General features: G+C 46.4%; 1 protein-coding gene across 2 annotated transcripts in view; it reads right to left on the bottom strand.

Moving 5' to 3' along the window:
* The window catches only part of ASCC3 (activating signal cointegrator 1 complex subunit 3), a 2,962,611-nt gene that overhangs the window by 697,453 nt on the left and 2,252,282 nt on the right, over positions 1-12,876 (bottom strand). For both annotated transcript variants that reach the window (XM_069606524.1, XM_069606525.1), the window contains exon 31: positions 9,893-10,035. In XM_069606524.1, the coding sequence (XP_069462625.1) occupies positions 9,893-10,035 (143 nt within the window). The remainder of the gene's footprint in view (positions 1-9,892; positions 10,036-12,876) is intronic.

Genomic DNA, 12,876 nt, shown 5'->3' with positions numbered 1-12,876 from the left:
GGATATAGAAGTAGGTATCCTCTAGGTCCAGGGATGCGAGAAATACCCCTTCTTGCAGCTGGGACAGGACCTGTTGCAGTGTTGCCATTCTGAAAGTTTGTGTCTTTATGAATTTGTTTAGGACTCAGGTCTACTATGGGCCTTCAACCCCCTGACTTTTTCAGTACTAGCAAGTACCTAGAGTAGACACCATGTCCCCGCTGGTTGGGTGGAGCTTATTCAATGGCACCTTTTGACAGAAGAGACTGAACCTTCTGTAGTAGCAGATGTATGTGCTTCTCCACTTTCTGCAACGGAGGAATGGAGGGTGGTTGCTTGACGAACTCCAGCATGTGGTCCTGCTGGATACGGGATAGCACCCAGTCGTCGGTGGTGATGTTCTGCCACTCATGGGCAAACTGTGAAAGCCTTCCTCCAACTGTGGTGTGAAAGTGGATGGCCTGGAAGCAAGGCAGGTCAGGTTTGTTTAGCCGGTTGACCTCTGGTTTGCAAACAGCCAGGTCGGCACTGGGTGACCCTGTAGGATTGTGATTTATTCCTGTAGGAGTCAGACATTGAATAGGAAGGTGTCTTGTACGATGGTGACTGGTAGGAAGGCCGATGTTCCTGTGTAGTTCTGTAGAAACGCGACTTTCCCCAGTGAAAGGACTGACCCCACTATTGCAATGTGCCCAGCGAGCAGGCTATGTCCGTGATGGTCTGCAATGTCCCATCCACCTTTTCTCCCGAAGAGGTCCACCCCATTGAATAGCAAGTTTACCACTTTTGCCTGGACCTCTGGCTGGAAATTGGTAGCCTTGAGACAGCCTTGGCTGCAAAGTACAGCGCCATTCCCTAGCTGATGGAATCTGGTGTCAGCAGTGTCCACAGATACAGATATTGCATGATCCGAAGCTGCTTCTACCTTGTGAAGAAGGGTGAAGGCCTTCTGTTTTTTATCAGCTGCTAGAAACTCTAGAATGGGTCCCATCTTGAACAAGAGCTCCCGGTCGTACTTGGACAGGAGGCCATGGTATTGGCTGCATTGATGGTCGTGGCTGCTGTTTGTGATTACCTTTTTCCAAAATGCATCCAGACGCTTTCCTCCTTGTCCAGTGGGACTGAAAGGTAGAAAGACGAAGGGTTGCAAGAGCATTTTCAGACTGACACCACAGAGTCTGGGGTAGGTTGTGTCCTAAGACATGTAGGCGCAGTCCCGAACCCTATATTTTTCGTCAAATCTCTCCTTCTTGGGAGGGGCAGAGCAGTGAGTGGTCAACATTAACAAACCATCTTCCCAGATGTCGCACAGCAGGAGTATGGCCACAACTGATTTTCGGTGTTGTTCCCACCGCTGGTACAGCATGCTGTCCTTTTTCTGCCCTTCTGTGGCTAGTGCGAACATATTTGTTGACCTGGACATCAGGGAGCGGAAAGACACAATTTCATCAGTTGGGGAGATTTGCAGAGGAACCTCATCCAGTTTGCCGTCTCCCGGGATAAGATCATCAAACTCATCCATGCCTGTATCTGTGGTGTGTGTGGAGGCCTGGTTGCCGGGAGCATCATCCTCTGCCGACTCATCAGTTAGTTGTACTGGCACCGGGGGGCAGTGTACCCTAATAGGCGAGGGGAGGCAGCTAGACCAAATGTGCCCGGTTGAGGTGTTGAGGGTTTGGGCAATCTGTGGTTAAGCTCTGACACCAAAGATCATAGAGTGGTTAAGCTGTCCAAGGAGACGTCTTTGGGAGATGCAGGAGGAACTACCCCTGGTGGCAAAACTGCCTTAGGCAGAGGCGTGTGTGCCAGGGTTGCTTTAGGCAGAAGCATGTCCAGTTTTGGGCTGGGAGGGCTCCTCCAACACCATCTCGTCATTGTAAAAAGCTGCCAGTGGACCTGCCAGATCCATATCAGGCTGGAGGATCTCTTGCAGTGGAGCCGTCGACGAACCCCTATGTGGAATAATCCCAAGAGTTAGTGGAAGAGGGTGGACAAGCCAGGGTAAGGCAACTAATGCAGATATCTGAGGCAATGAAGGAGTCGATGGTGTAGGAGCCGATAGTGTTGCAGGAATAGCCATTGTGGTTGAAAAAGACTTGATTGAGTTAGTCGATGGTGTCGTCCGGTCTTGCGGTTGACTGCTTGAGATCTCGTTGATGGGGTGGTTTTTGTGATTGCCGATGGGGTTGCAGTCCTAGATGCGATTGTCAATGGTGCTGAGGACTTTTGTGCCTGCGTCAATGGCACTTACTGTTTGAAGATGAAAGTCTGGCGTGACCCGTCGGTTGAATGGTAGGTGAGGACTTAGACGGTCTCAACAACAATTTCGTTATCGACGAGGGAACAGGCTTGCGTCTGTGTGGTCATTGAGGACAAAGGTGCATATGAATTATGGGACACACTGGAGAACATTTTCTGGACTAGAGCACTACATCTACCAAAGGGTTGTCGTACAAGAAACATACGATACGAACTGGCGTTGATATCAATAAAAGCGAGGGTGAGTTGGAATGCACTTACCCTGTACAGGAAGACTTTGTTAGACAATCCAGTTCCACAATTCAAAATCCTTCAAAACCCAGCCTCTGACCTCCAACATACGGTACTATCAGAGTGGAGTAACCTTTGTATAGGGTTAATGGACATAAATAACATACAAACCGAAACTCTGATAAAAAACCCTGATAAAGCAAAACTGACGCTATGGAGATCCGATTGGCATCGAACCTCTATAGAGCGAGAAAGCTCACGTTTGATGAAGGATGTTCCACCAGAAGCCCGCGAGTATCACAAATTACAGCCTTACTTAATTCAATCACCGGATCAAAACACCAGATTACTATTTTTGCAATTTCGACTCAATCTGTTTCAGACCAAAGACCGCACAAAATCTTGGAAGCAGAACGAAAGTGCAAATACAACATGTTGTTTTTGTAATCACTCAGTGGAGACTCTAAAACATCTGACTCTATTTTGTAAAAAGTTCAGATCATTACGAACTAAACTGTTCGGACCACTCTTTAAAGATTGCCAAACTTATAGTGCCATGGACTGGTGGAAAACCATGCTCGATGGCTCAAACCGAAAAGTCATGTTTGGACTGGTAATGTTCTTAAAGGATCTAAAAACTTGCTTAACTGAGGCAAATCCCACATCTGCTTCGCAATTAATCTAGCCTAAATGAATCTATGAATATGGCGGAAGATGACTAAGAAACTTATTGCGTGAGCGTGTGGGTCTGTAAAACGATAGTAATGTGACTGAGAAAGAAACATTTTTAAAGGTTTATTTCGAAACCAAATAAAAAAAAAAAAAAAAAAAAAAAAGGTGCATACTTCTGCAAAGGAAGTTCAGAGGGAGGCATCATAGTGTGAGCCATCTTTCACTTCTGGATGCCCGTGTGTCCTGGATCTCTTGCTAGAGGTAGTATGCTGAGATGGTCTGCCTTGCCTGAGTGAAGAACGATTGCGGACTGAAGCCGAGTCAGAGGGCCCCCAGGCCTCATCGAGCCACGTCACTAAACTCTGTTGGCGGTCTCAGAGCGTTTTGTTGGAAAACGACTGGCAGATCTCATACTCCTGAACAATGTGTGTCGGATGCAGGCAGTAGAGACAATTGTCATGGATATCCTCCACTTAAACATTCTCCAGGTCGCAGCGGGCGTAGGCCTTGAACAGATTTTATTCTCCTGGACTCAGCCATGGATGTAAGCCTCAGCTTTGGAGAAGAGTTGAAGACGAGAATCTGCTCACAGAGAGGCCAGGCAACATGACCGGATTGAAAACACAGGCATCGGCAGAGCACAGGATCTTCGAACTGTCGCTAGAGTAGAAGAAACTTTGTAGAAAACTATTGAACATTTCAAAAATATATGAAGGATTCTTCAGAGGACTTTCAACATGAAACATGCAGTAAACAATCTGAAGATGGCCTCCAGGGGTGGAGCTAAGGGAGCCCTTTCCATTGGCTCTGGGCAGTATGACCCAGAAATAACTGTAGTAGAGCACTAAAGTGACGTTTTCAGTAAACAGCTCTATGTTACTGAGGATGCCCAGCCTGATGAAAGGGAATATTCACAGCATGTGAATCTATGAAAGATCCATTGCTGGAGAACAATGTCTATCATGGTGCTTTGCTCAACCGAATTTTACATGGAGTTTGATTTTCTGGATCAGACATTCCATTGCCTGATAATGCTGTAATATGAGATTTTTATTGCAAAGGATGTAATTTTGGTTTGCAATAAAGCCCACTGAACATGGTGTCAAGACATTTCCTGATGACTAATTCCACAGAAAGTTACTCAGAGTAGTAACTACTGTATTCCTATACCAGAGTCCCTTTCCACCATCCTGTATGGGACCACAGCCTTATGCACTGCAAAACTGAGCATGTCACCATTAGTTTGCAGGTATATGTAGGGACGGCATGACTACACTTCACCAGCACCAAGGCCTGGCGCTATTCGTTAGACCCTTTTTCTGCATGTTGGACACAATGGTTGGTCCTAATTCTGCCAAGTTCAGGGGTCTGGAAGCCAGGACATATGGAGGAAAGGGGACTCTGGATGAGGAGTACAGTAATCAGTAAGGTAACATTTTCTAACTCATACAGGTCATCCCCTTTCTTCTATACTGTATGGGTAATTTCAACGCACCATTGGAAGGAATCTAGCTAACTTATCATGCGATGAGGTTTTTCAGGATGTCCGAATGTTGTGTCATATCGGGTACTGACATCTAAACAGTAGTGCCTGTAAAAGGTAAGGTTACCAAGCTATGTAGCTGCCTTGCTGACAATTTGCAAAAGCATTAAACGGGTTAGCTCAAGAGCCAGGGGCCACGGCTTACCAGATCCGAAAACTCCCCATGTAGAGCCTGGAGGGTAGCACCAGAATCACTGTCTACTGGATATCCAAATCCTGCATCCGAGGACATTTATAACAGCTTGTCTGGTTCCACCCCATCTGAAAACCATTCCCCAGAGATCCCTCAACCTGACCTTTCAGGAAGCAAACTGGGCACACTTGGCATTGAACATTATGGCAAACAAGTCCACCTCTTGATCACCTCAAAGGTTGAATACCTTCTGAAGCATGTCTGGGTGGAGTTTACATTTGTAATGGTTTACTCTGAGCCTGTCCACATCTTTTTTGCATTCTCTGTAGACACAAACCCTTCTGAGCATGATCCCTTGGGCCACTGCCCACTCACTGGTCTCAACCGCCAGCAGGCACAATGTAGGGGGCCTGCCCCACCACCCTGCTGGTTGTTATTAAATATGGAGGTTGTTTAGTCTGTCTGAATCAGCATGACCCAAGTGGTTCAAAATACTTGAGTTAGAAAAACGTCCTAGAGTTCCAGAAAGTTCATATGTCTCGCCCTGTTGGACCCAGCCAGAGGCTGTGCGCTGGGTGGGACCCAGCAGAGCTCCCCACCTCGAGGTAACAATCTGTCATAGCTACTGCCAAGAGAGGGGTCGCCAGAGGTACAGCAAGTTGACCTTCAATGACTGAGGGGTAGACACACTGTCCGAATGAGACCGATTCTCCTGACCCCCGCCCTCTGCTAGATGTACCTGCAGAGAATGCATCTTGAGCCTAGCCAAAGGAAATGAGAATGCATGTAGCTAACAGCTTCAGCAGATGCTGGAAGCACAATGCCAATGTGGTATTCCTGCTTTGAATTTTTCAGGTTGACAGAGAACCCTACACTGAAAAAGGAATCCATCAAAATCTGCAAGGTGTGCATAGTCTCTCCTGGTGATCTGGCCCTGACCAGCCATTTGTCTAGGCATTAATAAGATTTGCAATACCCTGGAGCCAGCTGATGCAGCCAGTCTGAGATCTCTCTCCAAATTGTCGGCTTCACCATGGCCAATATGCCATCTGCATTTGGCTGGTGGAGTTGCAGGGCCATGGTTTACAAAACGTTGCAGCCATGGACCCCAAGGATCTTGGCTTTCTTGTTATGATGTTGAAGAAGAAATGGAAGCTTGCAACAAGACTACCTCCAGCACTGAACAGTGAAGCTAGGAGTGGGAGGAAAAGAGCGGTCCCTCAACTCCGGTCTGTCTATAACGAGTGTCAATATCCTTGCTACTAGGTCAGCAAGAATGTGGTTCTTGCCATATTTTCTTTGCTGCTGTCAGGATGTCCTACTGCAAAGGAGTCATTGAGCCAAACGACTGCAGCAGGATTTGGCAAGACCCACACCCCCACCATCATAAGATCCTGCTGAGGCACTCAAATGTCAAGGAACTTGGCAGTCCTTCCAGTCTGTCATGGGAGACTTTAGCAGATGAGGAGAACTCACCTTCTGCTCCTTCATTGTCTGTGTCATGCCCTTGAGCATTTGCTAGCTTACCTAGACCCACAGAGCTGGTGTACAGAAGAGAAATGTCACCTGCCGGGCTCGAACCTGTGTCCAATTTAGGCAGAAGATCTGAAGGAGGTAACAGATCTTGTGGATATGGCGTCATAGCTGCCTGCTAAGGTAGCGGCAGGGCCAAGTGAGGCTGTGCAGGTGTGGGTGGCACAGAAGCCTGAAGCTGGATAGGCACAGGAGGAGGAGGCATGTGAGGTTGTGGCTCCCGAGGAAGCCTCTTAAACAAGTGGGTACTTCATGAGCCACATGAAGTGGTCATAATATCTCTCTTCACATGACGCTGAAGTTGCCTGCGTTACCAGCCAAGGTGTGGATGAGATTGGGGACCATGTGGCCATGGCCGGTGCCCACGGGACCGGACTGCTCCGATACGTCCTTGCCTCTAAGTAAAGAGCAAACCGGAAGTTGATGGGCAGGAGGTGCACCATGGGCCATGTAAGGTGAACCAATGACATCTAGGGAAAAGTCCTGCCTGGAGGAACTTGAGGGATAGCCAGCAGAGTGCTTGTGATTTTCTATCTCGGATGGGGAAGATTTGACAGATGAAGGTGCCTCTGCATCACAGGTGCATGAGATATTGCTCTCCCACATGGCTGCCACTTTGTCTGATCTCCATTTGTGAGAGGAAGAGGGACCGCACAGGAAAGCTTGGCCTAGCACATAGTCCTTAGGAAGATGTTAGCTAGGATCCTCGAGCCATGGCTTGATACTTTTCAGGACCTCAGGCATCTTTGAGCCCCCAGGCTTCAACCCAGTACACAGTGTTTGAGTACAGGCGCGATCTCAGGAATGTACCCAGTACAAGAGCCACAGACCTCTCAGGCAACTGTCCAGTGAAATAGCGGGAAGGCCTCTTTGAACCGGTCCCACGTGAACAGTCCAAATCTAGTGCAAGTCCTATGTGCCTGGGGATGGACCTGAATTGAAGGATCTGGTACAGCGGTCCCCCATCTGGGGTCCCTAAAAATAATAATAAAAACAATAAATAAATAAAAAAGAGTTCCACTTAACTGCTCAAACTTTGCCTTCATATGGGTGTACACATTCAACTGCTCCAGAGACAACCCGGAGAAGATTTATCGACACCGGGAGAGCCGGGGGGTGTAGGGTGGAATGGGGCACCAAAGTGATGAAAAACACAGATACATAGCACTTGCGCAGTGCAGAAGGTTGTTCCCATATCCATGAATAAAAGGACTGAGGTGTAGTGCTAGTGGCAGGGCATTCAGAGCGTAGTCACACCCACAGCTGCATGTACGCTGGGCTGTAAAATTAAAAGAAAACATAACATTTTGAAATGCAAAAGGGTCAGTTCCCTTCCCCTTTCGGAGACACCCATGCATTATGGAGCAAAGGGGTTTCAACGTAGGAGTACTCTCTGTGATGTAAAAGCACAAGAGCAAGATAAAAAACGGGGAAAACAAATTAAGAAAACTAAAGACTGAAATAATCAAACTAAAATATATTTATTTATTGGATATTTATAAGGCACCTATACAAGTGACAGTGTTTCAAGGTGCAACGAGGCACAGGGGTAGGGAACAGGGGAGAAAAAATACAATAACAGAGACAATTAATAAATAATAAAACTGGCAGCGGCCTACTAGGCCTTGTGACATTCAGAACATGCAAGTGCAGTGGAAAAGGGGGAAGTGGGGAGGGAGTACTGGAACAATCCCCCGGGGGGTGGGGAGGTTGAAGTGCCACAGGTGCCTGTGGGGGAGGCAGCAGGTAAGTGCAAGAGCGTAACGATGATCCAAGGTGGCGGACGTCTGCCACCCAGCAGTCAGGTGTGGGCCCAGTTCAGCAGGAAGTGCCGAGGGGTGGTGCTGGCGGCAACTGGGCAGATGGCCTGGATCCTGTTGGACGCAGGAGGGACCAAACCGCCAGTCTCAGCAACAGTGAGGTGGAATTAACAAGGGAGGGAGAGAGGGAAGGAGGTGGAGAAAAGAAAGGTCTTGATTTGTTTGCGGAACATGAGTGGTCCGGCTCGAGACAGAGAGAGGGAGGCTATTCCAGAGGAGGAAGCCAGTGGAGGAGAGAGGTCTGCCCTGACTTCTCTGCTTGGAGAAACGTTTGACCAGCAGAGAGTTGGAGCTAGAAGATCGAAGGGATCTGGAAGGAAAGTATTTAGCCAGCAAAAGCTGCAGATATTGTGGTCGCAGGCCACAGAAAGCCTTGTGGATGATGCATAGGGTCTTGAATGTGATCCTTGCAACCACCGGGAGCCAGTGGAGATATTTTCAGGCTGGAGAGATCTGGTCCCTGGGCTTGAGGTCAAGGATAAGTCTTGCACTCCTGTTCTGGATGTGTTGAGGGAGGAAAGGGGCAGGTTAAGAGTAGGCTGTTGCAGTAATCCAACCTGAAGAGGACCAGAGCTCTCGAGACATTGAGCTTCTGGGGGAAGGTGAGGAAAGGGCGAATGCCTCTGAGGGGGTGAAGTTGAAAGTGGGCCTTTTTGGCAAGGTCCACGATGGGAGCAGTAAAGGAGAGCGAGGAGTCGAAGATGACTCCAAGGTTTCTGGCTTCAGTGGAAGGAGAAAGGGGAGAGCCTATAGAAAGTGGCCAGAGTGCTGGAGAGAAACAGGGAGTAGGTGTCCTGTTAGGGAGAATCTTAGCAGATGAGGAATAACCTCATTAGCAGACAGGCAATCAGGAATGATGGAAGAGGGGAGCTTAAAGAAGAGTTGTGAGTCGTTCGCATAACACTGGAAATGAGGAGAGAAGGCGGAGATCAGGTGAGCGAGAGGCGAGAGTATGGAGCCCTGGGTAACACCACTCGTGGAGAGAGTGGCGGGTGGTAGAAAGGACCCAGGTACACCTGAGAAGGATGGTCAGTGAGGAGGGTCGTCATCCAATCTAGTGCCCAGTCTGAGATACCAAGGGAATCTTTGAGCCATTTTATGAGCATAGAGTGGTTGACTGTGTCATATGCTGAATTGTTTACATAGTCCTTGCTTGTGCTCTTGCTGGTGCTACATATTTATGGCTAACACCTAAAAAGGCATTTATTTCATTGGCATTACAAGATGAAGAGGAGAATTGAACTCTGCAGGCAGCAAAGCAGCCACGCAGACATCTGCAGCAGTTGACTGGAACACTCTTCAGAAACCTACCGTCAGATTTGAATCCTGGCAGGGCCGCCTCAGCTCTTCATTCTTCAGAGATCGATAACTTAAGCATCATTAAATTGTGTAAAAATACATCTATTAAAGCAGAGCTTATGGGATGGTGGAGTTAGTACGTGCCCATATGTTAATATGTGATAGAACAATTACTATTAGGGACCGAATAAGCTATCCTAACATGAGTTGGAGCTGTGAATATGCAAAGTACTTTTTAACGTACACATGACAGAGGAAGCCAAATACAACCTTCTTGTTACTGGATTCAGTAGTTGGTGTAAAGCTGAATTTGGAAGTTCAATGATGAAAGCACACCTAGGCTTTGAGAAAAATAACCTGTTTCACACAGTGCTTTCACCCGTCCACCGAGAAATTGACAGGTCATTGCCTGGATTGGCCTACCTCTCTTTCATCCATATTCAGCCACTGTTTTGGATCATCCTCGGTAGCTAAGAAGGCAATCAGTTCCAGGGCAGTGAGTCGAGTTTGACGTCTGGAGGAGACGAAGATAAGCACGGGCTTGGCAGGAGAATGACTGCGAATAGCTGTGAGAAAAGAAACAAGAAATATGTTATGCACTAGAAAGAAGCTTCACTCTGCACTCTTGGCCCTCCACATGTTAACAGGCACTGGCAGCACACAGAAATTGGGTCACAGGTATGCAATGAAGGCGAACAAGACATTTGTATGACAACTAATGCAAAGTGAAAAGCTTCCTATGCGGTTTACTGTGACCTTAAATTATCAACAAGATATCAGTCTGTATAATGTGCGTCTTAAGTAGTTTGTCTTAAGTAGTGCGTGCAATGTTTCAGAATTACCCATAACTGACATACCTGTAACATAGGAAGCCCTGCAAATCCATGCACAATGGCTAAAACAACTCTGACACCCTACTTTAGAAGGTGGCTTTGGATGCAAATAAAATATGTACAAACCCTTCTACCTCAAATAATGAGTTGTCTGCACTCGTGACTGTTATTGAAGATCCTGTTCGTCCAACAACTGCACCTCAGCTTTACTACATATGTCTAGGGAAGTATTCCATATTCCAGTACCCTTCGCAACATGCATGCTGTTGATCCCTCATCCATCTATGCCATATACAGAGATGGGTGAGAACATACAGGAAAGAGCCTGAGTGAACCTGCTCTTTTCTGAAAAGTCTACGTCCCAACCAGAATGAAGGAAGACTTTTTTAAGGAATGAGACAAAGTAACTACCGGTCATCATCACAATGACTTGGGAATGAGATAATCAGGTTCTTTAAGCCAGGAAAGACTCAAGTACACACCTCCAAGAGAAGCTTCAAAGAGCAAACAATTAAGAACCACATCTACAATCCCCCTCTCTCAGAGAGGGCCAAACCCAGAGCAGAATCCGAGAAACTCAACTACAGATTAAAGATCACGAAGACACCGGGGAAGCACTCATCAGCCCACAGAAGTACCTTAACCACCTGAAAGAAACAAACTACGGAAGAACCTTACCTTTGTGTCATTAAATATCCGGCATGATAGAGAGTGTCCCCTCCCCCATGGTACAGAGACAGGGAGAGGGGAGGAAAGGGAAACCTATGTTTTCCTTGTGGTATCCCGTTGTTTAAAAGACTTACTTTTGAAAGTCTGCAGATTGGTATAGTCGACCAAATACTTACTTATACGTGTACTTGTAAATGTATATGTAGAAATAGGGAGGTGGGATGGGCTGCTGGGGGGCATGAGGTAAGCATAGGGAGGGGACCCTCCATAACAAATAAAAGGTCAATTTCAACAGAAATGTAACATTTCAAAAGATAGTCTTTTAAAACAAGTAGACCAATGTGTCCTTTGCCGTCAAAGATACTGTCTCTGTGTTGTTCAGAATATCAAAAACCAGTTGGCAGCAGTCTAGTGTGTTATTGAAGGGGACATGTTGTGGCTGTTGCATGGTGGCTTCTCCAGAATTCTTAAATAAAGGACACTGGGCAGATGTTGTTCATGTTAGGAGGGACACAGGCGATTAACCCTTAATTAAAGCACAGTTCCACTTGCGAGATGAACGAAAGAGGTAATTGGGGGAATATTCACGCAAAACCGGATAGGCAAAAAGAGTACTACCATTCTTCGATTTTCTTTTTTTACCTTTATAAAACTATATTATGCCTCTCTCATGCCAAAGCCTAATTATTCTGCTGGGTAGTGAGTTTCAGTAGTGCCATTGGTTTGGTGGTTCGAGCAGTATGACAAATCTATTGAGGGGAAGCATTTCATTATTGAAAGGACCACCGCAGGACTGGATGGCACCTTTTATTTTTGCCCTGTTTAGGTGAGAAAGTGTTATAAAGGTAAATGATTGAGGTTAGTTCCCAACCTGAATAGATCACAAACACACAAAGCAAAAGCTGATTAGAGTACTCAAAACATTAGATGCAACCCATAAAACCAATGACTCCTACATTTTTTTTACAACGAATCTGAGTGAAACCCATCGACTAAAAGGGCTTAGACGAACCTCTTGAAATATAGGCACACATTGTATGTAAAATCTGTTGAGGTAGATAGGATCCTGGTCCTTAGAATGAATGATATCACATCTCAGAAAGCATTACATATTCTAAGGAGCACAGTATGACAGACCACAAGCAAAACTCAAAATGTTCAATAACTTTCATGCTTCCTTCTATAAATCAGAATCACCCAAGGCTACACCCCAGGAGGATTATTCTGGCTCAGACAATGACTAGTGCATCCCTCTAATCCATAATGCAGAAATGCAAAAGGCCCAAGATGTAGCAGAATGTAAAGTTCATTTTAATATGTTTGGGACAGTGGCACCTTTCCAATGGGTTGAAACAAAGTATCTGTTGCCAAGCGGTAAACATAACTAATAACTTAGAGTCCATGCATGTAGTATGTCCCTCAACACTACTATAACAAAGACATGTCATCCTAAATGCTTGGAGTTCGCTGCAGATCACCTGGATTGGTAGGGCAGCTGCTACGAAAATGAATATAATTCCTCACCTACCTGATGCCTCCCAGGCCCTACCTTTACTGCTACAAAATGACAAATTCACTGAGGAATAAAGGGGGTGGTCAGATTGCAGGTTGTACTAAAATGCTTTGCATTTAAGGGTAAGGTATGAATGGGCATAAAAAGCAAAGGGAAGAAATGGGCTCCTATGGATTAATCTATGACCAGGCAATTATTACGTGACTTGTGGAAAATCACACATTTTCTTGATCACAGGATTCTGAAAGGTGGCAGGCAGGTCATCTGGCTTGTTGCACTGCGGCTGCTTCAGACGTTAGGACAGGAGGAAGAGGGAGTATCAATGCCACAGCTACCATCATCCTGCTATAGAGGATCTATGTGTGTGTTTGTGTGTGTGTGTGTGACACTGT

This window comes from Ambystoma mexicanum, chromosome 4p (genome assembly GCF_040938575.1).
Source record: "Ambystoma mexicanum isolate Mex_15411 chromosome 4p, UKY_AmexF1_1, whole genome shotgun sequence".
Classification (NCBI taxonomy): Eukaryota; Metazoa; Chordata; class Amphibia; order Caudata; family Ambystomatidae; genus Ambystoma; species Ambystoma mexicanum.
Note: the sequence above shows the minus strand (reverse complement) of the source record. Positions and strands in the feature narration are given on the sequence as shown.